The sequence below is a fragment of the Plectropomus leopardus genome, chromosome 3 (assembly GCF_008729295.1).
Source record: "Plectropomus leopardus isolate mb chromosome 3, YSFRI_Pleo_2.0, whole genome shotgun sequence".
Lineage (NCBI taxonomy): Eukaryota > Metazoa > Chordata > Actinopteri > Perciformes > Serranidae > Plectropomus > Plectropomus leopardus.
This window is the reverse complement of record NC_056465.1, coordinates 9,167,853-9,184,088: the sequence shown is the minus strand read 5'-3', so window position 1 is coordinate 9,184,088 and position 16,236 is coordinate 9,167,853. Positions and strand designations below refer to the sequence as shown.

The 16,236-nt window shown below is 38.9% G+C and overlaps 1 protein-coding gene across 2 annotated transcripts; it reads right to left on the bottom strand.

Moving 5' to 3' along the window:
- Positions 1-211: 211 nt before the first annotated feature.
- On the bottom strand, positions 212-14,287 carry ttc14 (tetratricopeptide repeat domain 14). 2 transcript variants are annotated; one of them, XM_042514128.1, is made up of 12 exons: positions 13,685-14,287; positions 13,166-13,293; positions 11,688-11,887; positions 11,180-11,264; positions 10,545-10,674; positions 9,316-9,471; positions 8,744-8,815; positions 8,433-8,552; positions 6,917-7,039; positions 5,146-5,263; positions 2,107-2,213; positions 212-1,983 (listed from the first exon to the last, which is right to left on the bottom strand). In XM_042514128.1, the coding sequence occupies exons 1-12, from the start codon at positions 13,816-13,818 to the stop codon at positions 948-950; spliced, it is 2,409 nt and encodes an 802-aa protein (XP_042370062.1). In that variant the 5' UTR covers positions 13,819-14,287; the 3' UTR covers positions 212-947. The 2 variants fall into 2 exon arrangements, with proteins under 2 accessions (XP_042370062.1, XP_042370068.1); XM_042514134.1 differs by having other exon boundaries at positions 13,166-13,290.
- Positions 14,288-16,236: the final 1,949 nt, after the last annotated feature.

Below are 16,236 nucleotides of genomic sequence, written 5' to 3'. Positions count from 1 at the left end.
GAGATAAAGGAGCTTCATTCCTGTTACATTGATTAGAGAAATATTTACGGTGTATTAGCATTAGGAAGACGAATAACAAACTTCAATGCAACGGTAGCGCTTTATCGCTCAAACTCAAAAAAGATCACAAACAAAATGACAAAAGCTTTGGGAAAAGCAACAGAATTGGAAAAACTCAACCAAACCATAATGACTTAGATGACAGCATGTGTAGTTTTGACATTTTAAATGCTTTATTGATTCAGTGAGTTTGTTCTATTCCAGGAGAATGTGTGTTAGGGATACAACTGGAACATTAGCAATGTGTAAAGCTTGAAAATGTCCTGCAGTACTAACAGTCATGTTGTTTGGGATTTAACAAGCCACAAAAAATGCACAAAATGGCACAAGGCAGTAAACATAAGGCAGTATCACCTTAAACAGATAAAACTTAAGATTAAAAGAAGAGATATTAAAACCTGTAGCAACTGATGTGATGTCAGATGTGCTGTGTAATGTAAAAACCTGTCAAAATGGACACAAACATTTCCCTCTAAATGCGGACATTAACACAGATATTTTTGATTCTGTCATATTTATCCAAGCTATTCTCCAACAAGTGGAAGATGTTCCTCTCGTAATCGTTTTTTTTGGATTAAGTATTAATTTAAATTTTAGTTTCAACATATTCAAATAGACATTTTAATGCATCTGGACCACAACAGTTGCTCACAGGCCTTAAATCCACCACAGGGACGAAGACATTTCAAAGCAAAATGACTCAGACGTTTTCTCTAACACTTAAGGTAACCGACAACAACTGGAGACATTTAATCAACAACACATTTGGCTATTTCTTCAGCAGTGTTTGCTTGATGACCACTCCAGAATGAATGAATTCATGGTACAGGCATCTATTTCACAGTCTTGTTTCACGGGTATCGGGCATATTCTGGACTTCTGGTTTATCATTTTGGCCGGACTCCTTTTTCCTTCTCAAACTGGGCAATCTGATTGAAAATATCCAACAGGTTAGAAGGGAGGTCTTTTTTAGGCCGTGCTCCGGGCACTGGGGTCAGACTACTCTGTTTGTTATTATTTCCAACTCCGTCTGATCTTCTACCGTTTCCCCCATCTGACCTCTCGTCCTCTTCTTTCCCCTTTCTACCGTCCCTCTCTCTCTTAGCCTCTTCTACCTCCCGGATTTCCTCCCACCCTCTGCTCTCAACCCTACCACCATCCAAGGAGTTCCTCTTGGCCGAGTCATGTCTCATCCTACTCTCCACGTGTTTGGACGCAGAACTGGGGTTCCCGAAATATTCAGACTTGAAACTGGACTTCCATGAATACTCAGACTCGGCAGATGAGCAGGACACTTTTCGCTGTCTGCTCTCATCAAAGCTGCTTCTCCTCTTGGAGTCACTGTCTCTCCTGTCTTTCCTGTTATCCTCCCTCCCTCTCTCCCTGCTCTTATCCCTCCCTTCTCTACTCCTGCTCCCCCTCTCCTCTCTTTCTGGGCTTCTGCTCAGACTATTTTTCATTCTCCTCGTCCTGCTCTCCTCTCCCTCGTCCCTTCTCTTCCTTTCTCTGCGCGAGGAGTTGGACTCTTCGTCCTCTGAAGCGCCTGACAAAGAATACAGTTGACAGATTCGTCTATCTTCAGAATCCTTTTCCACTACCTCCTCCTCATCCCTCATTCCAAACCCCGGGCCTCCTTTCTGGTTGAGAAAGGTGGCGGAGGTGTTGGGAGGAGCGGGATACCACTCCACCTCATCCTCCTCTTTCTCCTTCCTGTCTCTCTCGCTCTTACCCTCCTCACTCCTCCTGCTCTCCCTTGAGGAGATCCTGCGGTGGCGCTTACTACCCCTCTCAGACCTCCTCCTCTTCTTTTTCTTCTTTTTGGACCTCCTGCGAGAGGAGGACGACGATGAAGAAGAAGAACTCTTAGAGGAAGTGGAGGATGACGAAGAGGAAGAGGCTGATCTCTTCCGTTTTTTCTTCATCCTGTGAAAAAAAAAGACATCCACTGAAAAAACAGCTGACGCTTTGAAGTTATGAAATGACTTCCATGCCTTCATCTGCAGTATATTTACCTGCTACACTTTTAAAAGATCAGAGCCAACTCACCTCTTCTCCTCTTTTAAGATCTTACGCAATTTCTCAGCGCTGGTCTGGCTGCTTGTAGCTTTCTCTTGCTCCTTAGCCAGCGCTTCTTCTCGCAAGCGAATCGATTTCTTTACGGTCGCCACGCGAGGCAAGGCAAGACATGACAATGGCAGGCAAGAGTCCACAAGCACGCCATGACCCAAGACATGCAACAGAGACCCCGAAATCGATCGGCATTCATTTATTCAGTCATTTGTGTCGGAGTAAAAAGTATGTAGAGGAAGAGGGAAGTCAAAGGTTTGAGAAGGACAGCAGAATGTTATAATCGCACGCCACAGATGACAGAATGATCGAGAAATAAACGAAAGGTCACATATTTACCACGGAAAAAGTGGCGAGATCCAAGATAGCGGCAGTTTGCAGAGAAGCAGATGGAGAGACAGAGGTAGAAGCAGAGGTGTGCAGAGAAAACAAACAGCATTTGTTCCCCATTGAGACAAAAGAAGGTTTCAACGTTACCGTATTTGGACCGGGGACACGGCGCACACAAGTGTCCAGTGGAGGAGTGGTTGTCATTGTGCAGTTTGTTTTATTTTCACCCCCGCAAGGCAGGTGGCAAGGCCGTGGCAGTTGAAGGGTCAAAGGGCAGAGTCCCAGGGTCGCGGACACACACACACACCAAAACACTTCATCAGTATTACAAACCAACATTGTCAGGAAAGTGCATGTGTTCTAGCACAAAATTCAGAGTGTACCAGGAGAGCAGAATAGCAGACCACACTTTGACTAACTAGAAAATCTGTCCTGATATACATGTGTATGGAAGGATAAATGTATATTTACGTAAACCTGAGCCCTCTTTTCCAGTGTGTTTGTGTCTAACTGACTGATGTGAATAATTATTGCTGTTGCCCCCTTGCTCAAACAGCAACTTGAAACACATGCCCCTGTGAGCGCTCGCAGGATTCATTAAGCACCATGGACAGCACCATAGCGCTATGGATCAGATAGTGTATATATTCCTATTCGTTTGTGTAGATAACTCAGTTTATGCAATTAGTATGTAGTTTGGGACTGGCACACAGCTGTTTCTTATTAATTTGTGTGCAGTTTGGTGAGCTCTCTAAATGCCAATATAGTTACACTCCGCTTTGGTTTTAATCTTTTAATCATTTTCCTCTGTTTTTCTTTTTGACATCGGAACTTAAATTGTATTTACATAGTAATTTTTTTTCTTTTTCTGTTTTGCTCTTTTATCCCTACTCCTGATGGGTCACACTTAATTACTTGTAGATGAAGTAGAAGTAGAAGTATAATATTGAATAATAAAGCACATGGGTGAATATTAAAATGAATACAGGGTTCCTGTAGCTTAAAAATGGGTAGATTTGAGACTTTTTAAGACTTTTTATAAATGTCCCTCAGAATTAGGTTTAAGACAAATTTTCTAATAACCAAAATTGAAGGACAATTTAATTTGACATAAACATGACTTTTTTTGTCCAGTGAAAGATTTAACTTATCTATATCAAATATTTTTTTCTTTATTATATTTTTTTTTTCTGGCAGAACAGAAAAGAAGTATGACAGTGTGGTTATCGTTATAAAGGTTGCTGTATCGAAATAATAATAGCTGGTTACAGAAGTAAACAGAAGCCACTGTATTGTTGTAGTTTTAATTATATGTACAAAAACAAATAGGATCATTTACAAGCCGAGATTCTTTTTTTGTATAAAATAAAACTGATTTACATTTTTCAGGGGAGTGAATGATTCTAACCGGTTTATAGCTGTGTGATATTGATTAATATTAATATTTCACTAACATTGAGCTGGTAAACCATTATCAGACGCACTGAATTTTTAGTCCTTCCTGTTTGACACAATGACATATTTTCCTATGATTAGTTAATGGTCAGAGAGTGTAGCGTTTTGTTAACTGGTCCTCTGATCTTAGAAAACTGTCAAACTATTTTCAGAAAAAGTTACAGCAGCTTTTCCTTAGCTGTGTAAACTTACAGGTTTGTTCAGGTTAAAGAGGCACAGGTGTGATGCTAAGCAAACATAAAAGACACTGCTACTTTATTGACTTAATGACATCTTATAATTAAAACACTAAAGTTAGGAGTATGCTAACTGTAAGATTCATACATGCCTCTGTCGTATTTAAGTTCAAACCTGCTCCAACTTATTTTTCGGCCACTTGGGGGCAACAGAAACAAGCTATGAACACTAGACTGAAATACTGTCATCTTTAGGTTCATGAACTTGTTAGTAAACAGTTGCCTTTTTATACATCCAGTAGATACAGAACCAATATTCACTCTCCTAACAACTTAGTTCTTTGTCTCCACCAACTCCTCTCTCTTCAGCTGCTAATTAAGTCACCATGTTCACCAGTTAGTAGGGGTGGGATATCACACGCACGCACGCACACGCGCACACACACACACACACACACACACACGGACATATAACAGACACTCTACCATAGAGTTTGCCAGTTTGTCAAATTTTCTATTAATATAATAGATTAAATTATATAATATAACAAATTGCTTATACTGCGATAATATTGTTATTGTGAATTATTTTGGCCATGATACTTTCACTGTTGTGAAAGTCATTTTTAGCTGAGCAGGTAATGTAAACCAAGGACTTTTTTTCACTTCCTCCTGCTGCTGATAAAAGCAGTGAGACTGAGCGAAAACAGATTCGTTGAGGGCCAAAAACCACAAACATTAGGTTGTAAGATGTTAATTATTATTTTAAAAATACTAACTATGGTCACTTCATGAAAGAATACCTGGATCACACATTATTGAAACAAAGAAACAAAAAGATTCTGGGCTATCTCTATTCATTTGCTTTACCTGTTTTGTTTTTCATATGCACCACATACAAATGCAGGCTTAACAAAGCTTTGATGTGCCCATTATTGTTGCTGTAAAGTTTAATACTTAAGTCCATAATGCACACGGTGCATACCAGCCAACTTCCCCTCATTTGTGTGTGTGTGTGTGTGTGTGTGTGTGTGTGTGTGTGTGGTGACCCGCTCACCTGTATAGTGTCTGTGATCTTGCGCAGGGCCTCCTGCGCCTCAGGGTTTGAGTCATCTAGCGACAGAGCTCTCCTATACAGTCCTTCCGCTGTTACTAGCTTCTCCTGTTCTTCAAGCCTAGACATAAACACAAACAATTGACTTCCGAGTTAGTAAGGACAAAGAAATAACTCAATAAACATTCATAAAAATTACATAACATATTCCTGTTACCACTCCCATTTCTACATTGACTTCGTTTTAATTACGGGAACAAACCAGACCAGTTCATGTTCACTCGGCTTTTCAAGTGTTGACTGAGCATAGAAATATTCAAACCTTTTGAGGATTGTGCTGTCTCCTCTGTAAAAATAACTTTAATCGTACAATGGTAAAAGAAGTTAAAAAGGGGAAGAAAATCGACATGAAAAATACAGCAGAGATGTTTCTAAAGTGCTGTGCAACTGTGATGCCTCTTCTACCTCACACGAAGGCTGAGCAGCATGATACTGATTATTTTGGGATACATGTCCATTTATAGACACACAGCAAACAACACATGTTAACCGGACTTAGGTGCAATTAATAAGTAGAAAAACAAGCAGGTCTCAGGCAAGCTCTTGTTTCCGTCTGCAAACTTTCCTCTTTCCCCAAGATGGACTTGAACCACGGCCCTTACACTGAGCTTGACCTTCAATAACCTCTCAGTAACAAGAAAAGTGCACTCAAACTGCTGCCAGGTAAGCAAGCAGCTGCCAAGACTGATCATGGCCACTCTTGACAGTTCTTGCAGTTCTTCTTCTTCTTCTTCAATTCTTGCAGACATGGTGCAGCGCGATTCAAAAGCGTCCCAGAAATACAAGCTTTATCTATTTTTGATAGAGTTCCAGCGTGTTTCCCTAACATGTACTCGATAAAATATATACATAGATACAATATAATGATGAAAAAATAATGCATTTTGAAAGCTAAAACATAGCCACACATCTTTGATCCATGTCATTCATAACTGGACTACAGCATACGAAAGTAGGAAATAAAATCTAACTTATGCATGGTGGAGAAAATAATGCATATAACTGATGGTGCTTGGTGCAAGGGATTAAACCCTGCCTGAAAAACTCTTAGATGACTGTTTGCATTGCTGTTTGACTGGAAGATGCTGTTTGATTAAGACCACTTCTGCTAACATCATGAACAATGAATATGCTACTAGAAATTAAAAGAAAACCTTAGAGAACTTGCAACTTTAAAGCAACTTGCTGCAAACGGTTTGGAGACAAGTCCTTGCATTTCCAATGCATTTTTATTATACACTACATTTCAATAGGTATCTGTTGGCTCTAACTTTGACCCACAACAATTACTTGATTAATAAATTGGTTGTCACCAATCAAATTCATCACCTACTAATTTGATCATAATTTGGAGTCATTTTTTCAAAAAGAAAAATAAGTCTAAACTCGCTGATTCCAGCTTCTTAAATGTGAATATTTTCATGATTCTTCACTCCTCTACAACATCAAACTTAATATCTTTTGAGTTATTGTTATCTTGGGCTTTGGGAAACACTGATTGACATTCTTTCACCATTTTCTTACATTTTATAGACCAAACAACTAACCTATTAATTGAGAAAATAATCATCAGGTTAATCAAAAGTGATGTTAGCATGACAAAAAAAGTAATGAGATGGCAAGAGCACAAACACACACCCCATTCTAGATACTTCGCCTACATCTCCATCTTACACCTCTGCACTATTATCAAAGCAAAGGGAGCGCTGCTTACTGTTTTCCTCTCTCCACCAGCGTCTGGCAGAGGTATTTCTTGGCATTGCGGTGATCTGGACAACTCTCCAGGGCCAATTCAAAGTCTGTTACAGCCTTCATGATGCTGCCTTTGTTAGCATAGCTGTGAAGAACCAGTGAAGGAAGCACATATTAAGAACATTTTTTTTTTTTTTTTAAAAAAAGGGGAATTAAGTCATTTTTGTTTGCAGGACGTAGCACAACTGAGAAACAGTAACATTCTGAGAAGGATTTATTTTCATTTTGTCCGCTGTCATTTAACCTGCTCTTGACTTTTAAACAGATTTCGTGTACCTGCAGAGGGAGAAGTCTAACATAGTCTAACATTGTCAGCACATTCAAGAAAGTTTTAATATAAACAATAACACCTGTTATGTCATTCATAGAAGAATCCCCTGTTATGTCATCAGGTATACTGACTGAGTGAGCACTGAGCCAAAAACAGCTTTGCATTGCATCACATACAATAAAATAATGACAGGGACAGGTGTGGTATCTCAACTACTGTTCCTCATATTGTCTCTCAGGATTTCCACCAGCGTATTGCAAGCCAGGCAGCTCGAACATCCTAACATCATCAGTTTACATTACCGGTTAGTTAACTTCAGACTGTTTGATGTTGACGGTAATGCTACAGTTAACGCTAATAATTCAGGAGCCAAAGTCTGCATTCACAGTAGCTGACGATAGTGACAGTAATTAACTTTATGTTAACAGCTTAAATCACGTTACTAAACATTTACCACTGAATTCCTCCTGTTCATCATCAGTAGGACTTAAGGAGAATGACATTTCTCCATTGCATTTTGTCCTTGGTAACATACTGCGCTTCTCCCAACGACAGGTGAATGTTTTCCAGCAGACACACAGCAGCTAGCCAGGCTGTATCTAGCTTTTTAGGGGCTATATGCAAAACTTTTTTTTGCCCTTCTATTTCAGTCACTCAGAAAACGCCCAAATCTGTATCACGCACAATGCGCATATGTGACCAAATGCTCCTTATTTTTATACATAAAACTTATTGTAATTTAATTTAGCTGCATTGTTAACTGCATTATTTTAATTTAACTTAGCTGCATTAATCAAAATCAAAACAAAGTCTGTCACTGGCTGCCGTCAAAAAAGAAACATGGGTACTGGCCTGCATCAGGCTCCTGCCAGCCCCCATCAAAACATGCTCGCCACCTGACCTGAAAACTTTTCAACAGTCTTCCAAATGAAAGGATGCATACTTTTGGTCTATAGCATTCTTTGTTTTCTTTTAACCACCTCAGTTTTTCATATGGTTAAAAAAATGAATGTTAATCACTTATCATTAAAAACAACTGCTAAACGTTGGCCAAAAGAGAAAAAAAATACACAATCACACATAAATTATGATTATTATTATTAAGACAAAACTATCCAGGGGGAAGACTCTCCTGGTAATTACTGGAATACAGTATAAGAGCATCCAAAGTATGTTGTATGACTACAAAAAAAAGAAATCGACTCACAGAGCTCCACGTGCCACCAGTGCTTCCACATTATTAGTGTCGATATCCAAAGCTTTATTGTATTCATTCATGGCTTCCACATGACGACCATGTTTAAAATGGTCCACACCTGCACGGACACTGAGGGAACAAAGACAGAAACATGGAAAATGGGTTTAAACAGACACCAAGTCAGAAGAAGCCAGACAAGGAAAGACCACATGAAAGGATAAGTTGCTCACTTTGCACAGTGATTAATATAAGAGACCAATGAAACACAATAAAGGCAAGCTACAGATCTCCTGTGGTCAAAGTTAAAAGTTTAGCATTACCACTTCAAGGCCCACGATGCAGACTGTTTCTTCCTGATCACAGAAGCAAAATCATCTTCTTGGAAAATTTTACTGTGGAGAAAGAGAGATATATGGTCACAATCCCGCGACCGTTGAAGCAGTCGTCTCTCAATGTCTTCCTCTTCATAAGAGTATCATCTGCCTGTCCTTAACTTGGAAAGAAAAGTCCCCTGACACGTAAAAACCCAGAGACACAGAGACATTCTTGATGATAGAGAGTTCCATTTAATGTGAATTGGCATATAAACCAGAGACACTGATTAACACGGATAAAAGTGTTGACAGTTTTTCTTGCAGTTTTCTTGGTCTTACGTATACTTACAATTACAATTACTCAGATACAACTGCACAATGCCTGAGTCATTTGGATATTAGAGAAAAGTATCACAAGTAACACCAATCAGTTCTCATTCTCAAGCAAGTGAATCTGAGAGACTGACTACCTGAAAACAAGCAGGCTGCTGCTAAAGAAACAATCCTTCAAACTCCACAAAATACGGTGTTACTTGAATAACTTAGAAAACAAAAAGTCAGCCGGCCGACATGTTTACCTTTGTAGTCCTCTCATCATTGATGGTGGGTGGGTGTCACTCACTCCCACCTTTTCCAGCAAATATTCCACTACAGAGGGGTTGTGGTAACCATGGCAACTCTTCAGTATACACTCGTACGTCTCACTGGAGTCAGCGGCTGCACGGACGCTACGGCTAAAAGCAGAGGGGAGGATGATATCCATGTCTGTCCAGACTTTGATAATATCTAATGTGAGGAATTTGAAGGAATTCAATAAAAGCTATTAACATTTTTGGGTAAATGTTGATGTTTTATATACACGTTCAACCCGGCACCACAGAAGATTTATACAACCAGCACAGCTTTAAGGTGGACACCATTGATTAGTGTCACCAATTCAGTATCTGACCACATGTTTCCGCTTCTGTTCCTGAATTATGACGTTAAGTAATAGCTAAAAAAGTATTTTTGCAGAACATTATGATGTCACAGTGAAGTTGACTTTTACACATTTGGATGCAAAATGTCATCACATTATCATATTATACTACCAGACATTTGTGTGAAATTTTGTCATAATTAGCATATGAATTCTTGAGTTATGTCCAAAACCATGTTGAGTGAGGTCTGGGTGACCTTGACCTCTGACGACCAAATTCTTATCAGTTTGCAATTAAGTCCAAGTGGACATTTGTGCCAAATTTGAAGAAATTCACTTTAAATTCCTAAAATACCACATTCATCAGAATGGGACGGACGGATGCATGGAGTGCACAAAATGCCTCTGGCCTCTGCTGCCACTGGCACAGAAGCATAAAAACACTTTACACAGATTAAACCAGTTATAGCAATTCATGCCACAATTGGAAGCACTTTAAGAATTCATTTATCTTATCTGGTGATCAAAAAATGATTACAAAGGTCACAAAAGAAATGTTTACATGACCCATTAGTCCTGACTGCAGCTAATCTATATTAAATAATAAAGAGCAGCTGGAGTCATCTGAAGTACAGCATGACAGGGTGAAATGCTTGTTACCATCAACAGACAAATTAGGTGAATGCTTAATAAAAGTTACTTGATTGATATCACATTCTTGTTAATTAAACAGCGTCCCACATTCCTGAATCCTGACATTTTATTTTACTGTTTTAATTGATATGAAAAATACTAGTTAGATGTTTTTCTCTAAAGTAGCTCTCAAACTACAACCGTTTTATTCTGTGTATTTTGTTGTGTTTTGTCCTGTCATGTTGTGTTGGTTACCTATAGTGTACTGGCAGCTCTTCTCGAGGTAAGACACCCAGTTTAATGTGCTCTAAGCTGGGGGAGAGGGAGGCCGGGTGGAGGGAAACTGTGATTTTCTCCTGGTAGCGGTCAATATCTTTCACTGCAGCTACAGAACAGAGAATGTGCATTAATTAGGTGAAGATTTGACAGATTTTTCTTTTAGACATGAAAAACAGCAAAAACTCACAGAGACAGAAAACACTTTAATGGCTTTAACTTATGAACGGATCTCTCATGAGCAATTTGACTGATAAATGTCTGGGGGTTATGAACATACATACACTGTAGAGCTTCAATGACTAGTCCATTGACAGAAAATTACTCAATAACCATTTTCATACTTGATTAATAATTTAAGTACTTTTCAAGCAAAAAATGTCAAACACTGTGCTGTTTCTTAACATGGAGATCTATGTCTGCTTTTCTTTTTCTCATATCACAGTGAAATACATAACTTTGGGTTTTAGACTTTTGGTCAAATAAAACTAAGTATCATTTGGAGATTTTACCTTGGACTGTTTTTTTTTCATAGTTTTCTCATATTTATGCACTGAACGATTAATTGGGAAATAAAAGTCAGCTTGATGACGATCAGAGTCTAAGACACTTACCTCTGATGAAGTCCCCTATCTGATAGTAGGACAGAGGGTCATCATGGCTGCCAGTGGAAGGAATTTCTCTGATGTGACACAGAGCCTGACGGGAAAGAAAAAACAGAATAGTTTAGATACTTTTTGTGATTGCACCCAGGTGTGTGGTAAGACAGGAAGTTATGTCAGATCTGTGAATTCCTGGACGACTGCCAGTCATGTTACTCCCTCTGAGCTTTTAAGGGAGGAAATTCCCAGAAGACAAAAATGGGTTTTCATAGCTTAGATGCACTAATTGAAAACATGTCAAGAACACGACTTACGATGTCAACCTGCATGGTGCACTTAGAGACACATTGCCCTCTGGCAGTCCTTCAAGAATTCACAGTGCCAGAGCTGTACCCATACAGCTAGCCAATTTGCAATCCAATCCATCTGCATTTGCAGAGGTTGACCTACTGGTTTTGATCTGTAACAGGGTTTATCACAGGGCTTCAGTGCATTTAGTTGATTAAGCTTGTTGACATACCGACAACTCTAAGTCTTCTATGTCTCTCTTCAGTCCTCCTGCTGTGCAGAGCAGAGTAAGAAAGAAGCCGTAATCTCTTATGTTGTTGATCCTCCCCACCACAATGTCTCCTCTTTCCAAGTCCCTGTACAGCATGGCTCTTCTTTCCTCATAAGACACCTCCATGAATAACTCCACTGGTGGCATGATGGCATAGGGCTCTGGGAGGGCAGAGGCAGAAAGCTAAATCAAACATGTCACATATACAGATGCATTTGTATGTATACACTGAGAGTACATCCACACTAGACACTTTATTTTAAAATCATCCTGTGTAGACACGAATGGAGGGCTGAAGCTGCTGCTGCTCTGCTAATGTGCTGCTCACACTACGAATCCTTTATTGACACAGTGGCTTCATTTACATGCACGCTAATATTCCACTGTTATTCCAAATATGAAAAAATTATGAATTTGATGCAAATCGTGTAAACAGTTTGTTCTGTTTAGATATTCTGAATCCAGCCTTTTTCTGAAATGAACATTTTCCAATAAAGATATGCGATATGTCAGTATTATTCAGGTTTTAATAGCATTCTTTGGGTATATGTACAGCACATTCAGAATGTTTCAGCTGGGGTTTTAATCGCAGTTTGTGACACGCAACCTTTTGTCTGTTTGCAGTCAGCTCAGTCACCATGGAAAAATTGTACACAAACCAACTAGGCAACAGTTTGCAGGGCTAGGGTAGAGATGCATGCCCAAAAGAAAAGTCCACACTTATTGACTAGAGAAACACCTACTTTTAAACAACCAACAAAACTTGGTAATCAGCAGGTTTTTGGATAAGGATATACTGAAAAAAAATCCTATCATGTTGCCAAGAAGCAAAATGACAATCCAGATTTTAACATGATAAATGACATGAATGGCTGCACTGAAATGTGAATATTAGTGGAATATTAATTTTCATAAGGCATGTAAACAGCTTCATAGGAATATTGTGTTTTGCGAGATGAGGGGGAAAACCTGAATATTTTTGTGCACATAAATGTAGTGAGTGCAGACTTCTCAAAAAATATGTATCAGAGGAGATTTCAGAAATTTGGTCCAAAGTATGCTGAAGCACATGGACTTAACAATGACTTAAGGTCACTAAATCCCTAATTAAGATCTCATCCCACACAGGCCAAGGAAATAATGAGCTGCATATAGATATGCAAAAAAAATATGTACACGAGCACATGTAATTTGAATTTTGCTATATTAAAACATGATACAGAGGATCACAGAGCGCAAAAGAGGATTGAACAAGCAAACAAATTGAAAGCTTAACAAAGTTTTAGTGTTTGCAAACTGAAAAGAGGACAAAAACAACATGATTTAGCTGTTTTGCCAGGTTCACGTCTTTTCGTGTGGACTGACACACTTTACAAAACAAACAACATTAAAAAGATAGTGTGAACAAGTTTCACATATGTAGTAAAACCAACACACACCTGTAGCGTCCTGCTCCTCGTGCTCCTCTTCTTGATGAGTGACAGTCTTCCATGCTGGAGAGAACAGGATGTCAGCCTTCCTGGCAATGAACTGCTCCACAAGGGCGCTGTCCTGCCCATCACTCCTGCTGCACAAAAAACACAGCAAAGGCTCTTTAGTGAATAACCTTTTGGAAGTGTTGTGTGAAGCACGCCTGTTAGACAGGTGCATTGGAAGAAAAAAAATAAAATAAAATTGGGCAAAATTAACAGCTAAAATCTGGCATGCTATCAGCACTGAGCTTATAAAAGATTTAACTTTTCGGTCATGGACCATCATCAGAATCCAAATTTACCATATAAACGATCAACATCTGTACTGTAGAGCCACAGGCTGCGATAAACATTTAAAAAGAGGCATCAAACCAATAGGTCAAAGGTTCATCAAAGGTTCACATGCAAACTGGAAATACTTAATAACCTTAAAAGTACAACAAATAATACCAAAACAAAATAAACAAAGGTGACTTGCTGAAATACCTTTCACAAGTGGCCTTGCACAGGTCAGACACCACAGCCTGGAAGTCAGGGTTTTCTGTTTGTTCACATTTAAGTTTGTTGAACAATGACTCTCCATGATATGTAAGACACTGCCTCAACAAGTCTCTGTCCATTCTGCTTTTACACTCCCGCAGTCACATTACTGTACACTACACACAGCTGTCACACTACATACAGCAGCCGTTAGCTATGGCTAAAACGATTTAGCGGGTAGCAAAACTCAGAAAATGAGATATTTGTCTCGTCGAGGAAGTCGCGGAGACATTTTTTAAACACTAGACACTCGAATTAAACACAGTTGAGGACCTCGCGGAATGCTGATTATTTGGGGCACAGGCTGAAAAATACAGCTCAGTGTAGTACGTTAGCTGGATAACGTCACTCTCTGGCTAGCTAACGGTAGCATAACAAAGGACACACTGGCACGACAACATTTATCTTCGTAAAAAATCACACTATTCCGTTATTTTTACATTTGCAAAATTCCGCCGTCTTCTATAACTCAAAAACAACTATCGTATTTATTCCACAAAGTTGAGTTGGGAGGACTGAGAACTCGAGTCTGTCCACAATCCACGTCTGTCTCGGTGAACACATGCACTACTGAGCATGCGCATAGTGTGTTACACCGAAAGCGTCGGGAGAAACAAACTCCATGTAGGAACCATAGTGCACGAATGAAAACACAATCATTTTTTAAAGAAGTTTGAAATCCAAATAAAGTCAAAGTCAACTGGAAAACCCGTGAGCCACAGTACATTATAGTAACTTATATTATAGAAATTATAAATAAAATATCCTACCACATTTAGTCTGACAAACAGCCATAATTAGCCAATTATGCTTTCAGGGTCACAAGAATACAACCTCTAATTCTCAGGAAAGTTGGAAAAACTCAGCAACAACACACACCGTTTTCTAGAAGTAGCTAGCACAAAAAAGGGCTTCCGTTAGTTTTCGTTAAAGCAGTTGAGCTTATTTTTCACAATATGTGTATATAATTAACATTAAGACAAGACAAGATAAAACAAAAAGCACTACAGGTAAAGCAGCCTGTCAAAGTACTACTAAACTGACTGTTAACAGTAAAACACAAGGAAAGCATATTGGATATTAAAATTTCAATCAAAGAAGAGAGAGAGCAAATCAAGAGAGGACTTGTATTAAGTAAATAAGAAACCTGTTTGACAACTTTGATAAGGGTTTCCAGTAATGCTTTGGCAAGAGCCTGTTGAGGTCAATGGCATTTTAACAATGAAATGGTGGTGATGTACTTTCCTCTCTGTACGTAATAAAAGCTTAAGCAGTTCTAAAACAAGAAGCCCTTCAGTGGAGTATCAGGCCCCTATGCACCAGTTATGTTGATAGAAAAGTTCTTGTTTTGAAATATTTCCTTACATGTTTCCCCTGGATTAGCTACTTCATTAAGACAAAGAGAATGTCCATGTTTTTATTTAGGTGTTAGCAAATGTATTCCACTTAATAACTACTGTCACTGTCATGCAATTAGAAAAAAACCTACAAATAAATATCCCTTATAATCCAGCACGTTCATACAGGAGTTGAGATTAATGTTGTAGTGCCTGAGTGTTATTTGTACCACATCCTGCCCTAAAACCACTTTTGATTCAGCTTAAAATGTTTATTTCCACCCTTTCATCCTAATTACCACTTATTCTCATAACCCATGGATTGTGATAGTATGAGTTTTCTGTCATGACTTCTGAAGGATGGAGACACCTGTTGAAGCTCCAATCACCACACGTTTAATATGAGTAAAAGTATGAGTATACAATTAAAATTACAATTACAAACATGAGTACAATAAACGAGCACAACATAAATGAAGATGAGTACAAAGATGAACTAAACAAAGACTACAAATGAGGACAAGTACAACAAAGATGAGCACTCGGGTCAGCCCAGACAGAGACAAGACTAAACGCAGACTAACTAACATAGAACATAGAAAGCTGGCGAACACCGATCACATAGAAAGGCTGTCGTATTTATAAAATGAAGTGACGTAGATGGTAGGTATTACTAACATGTCAGGTACTAGACTTCTTTTGAAGAATGAGGGATTTATTTGTGTTGCTTAATTTACTGGCACTGGTCCAGCTCAGGTATCCATGGTCAAGCATAAATTGCAGGCGCTAAGACTTTACCATATATAGGTAGGTATTTCCTTGAGGTAGACATAGAGTCTCGAACTAACTATGGAGGATGCATAATCATAAAAATACATACTAACAGATTGTCAGCCTAATTGTGCATGTTGTGAGGTACACTACACATTTACTAGTGTCCTTTATTTTGTAAACATATATGTCTGAGACTCACCTGGTTTTTCAGGTTATATGAAAGTAGCCTCTGTCACCCATGCTCTGTCTGAGGTATCTAAGGGAGGAGTAATTCACACTAAGAACTAAGAACAATGTGCATTTACAGACAAAATACTTGTGTGCTCCTGAATTAGTGAGTAGTAACACCAGTCATCATGGAAAGAAAAATCCTTTCTTGGATATTTT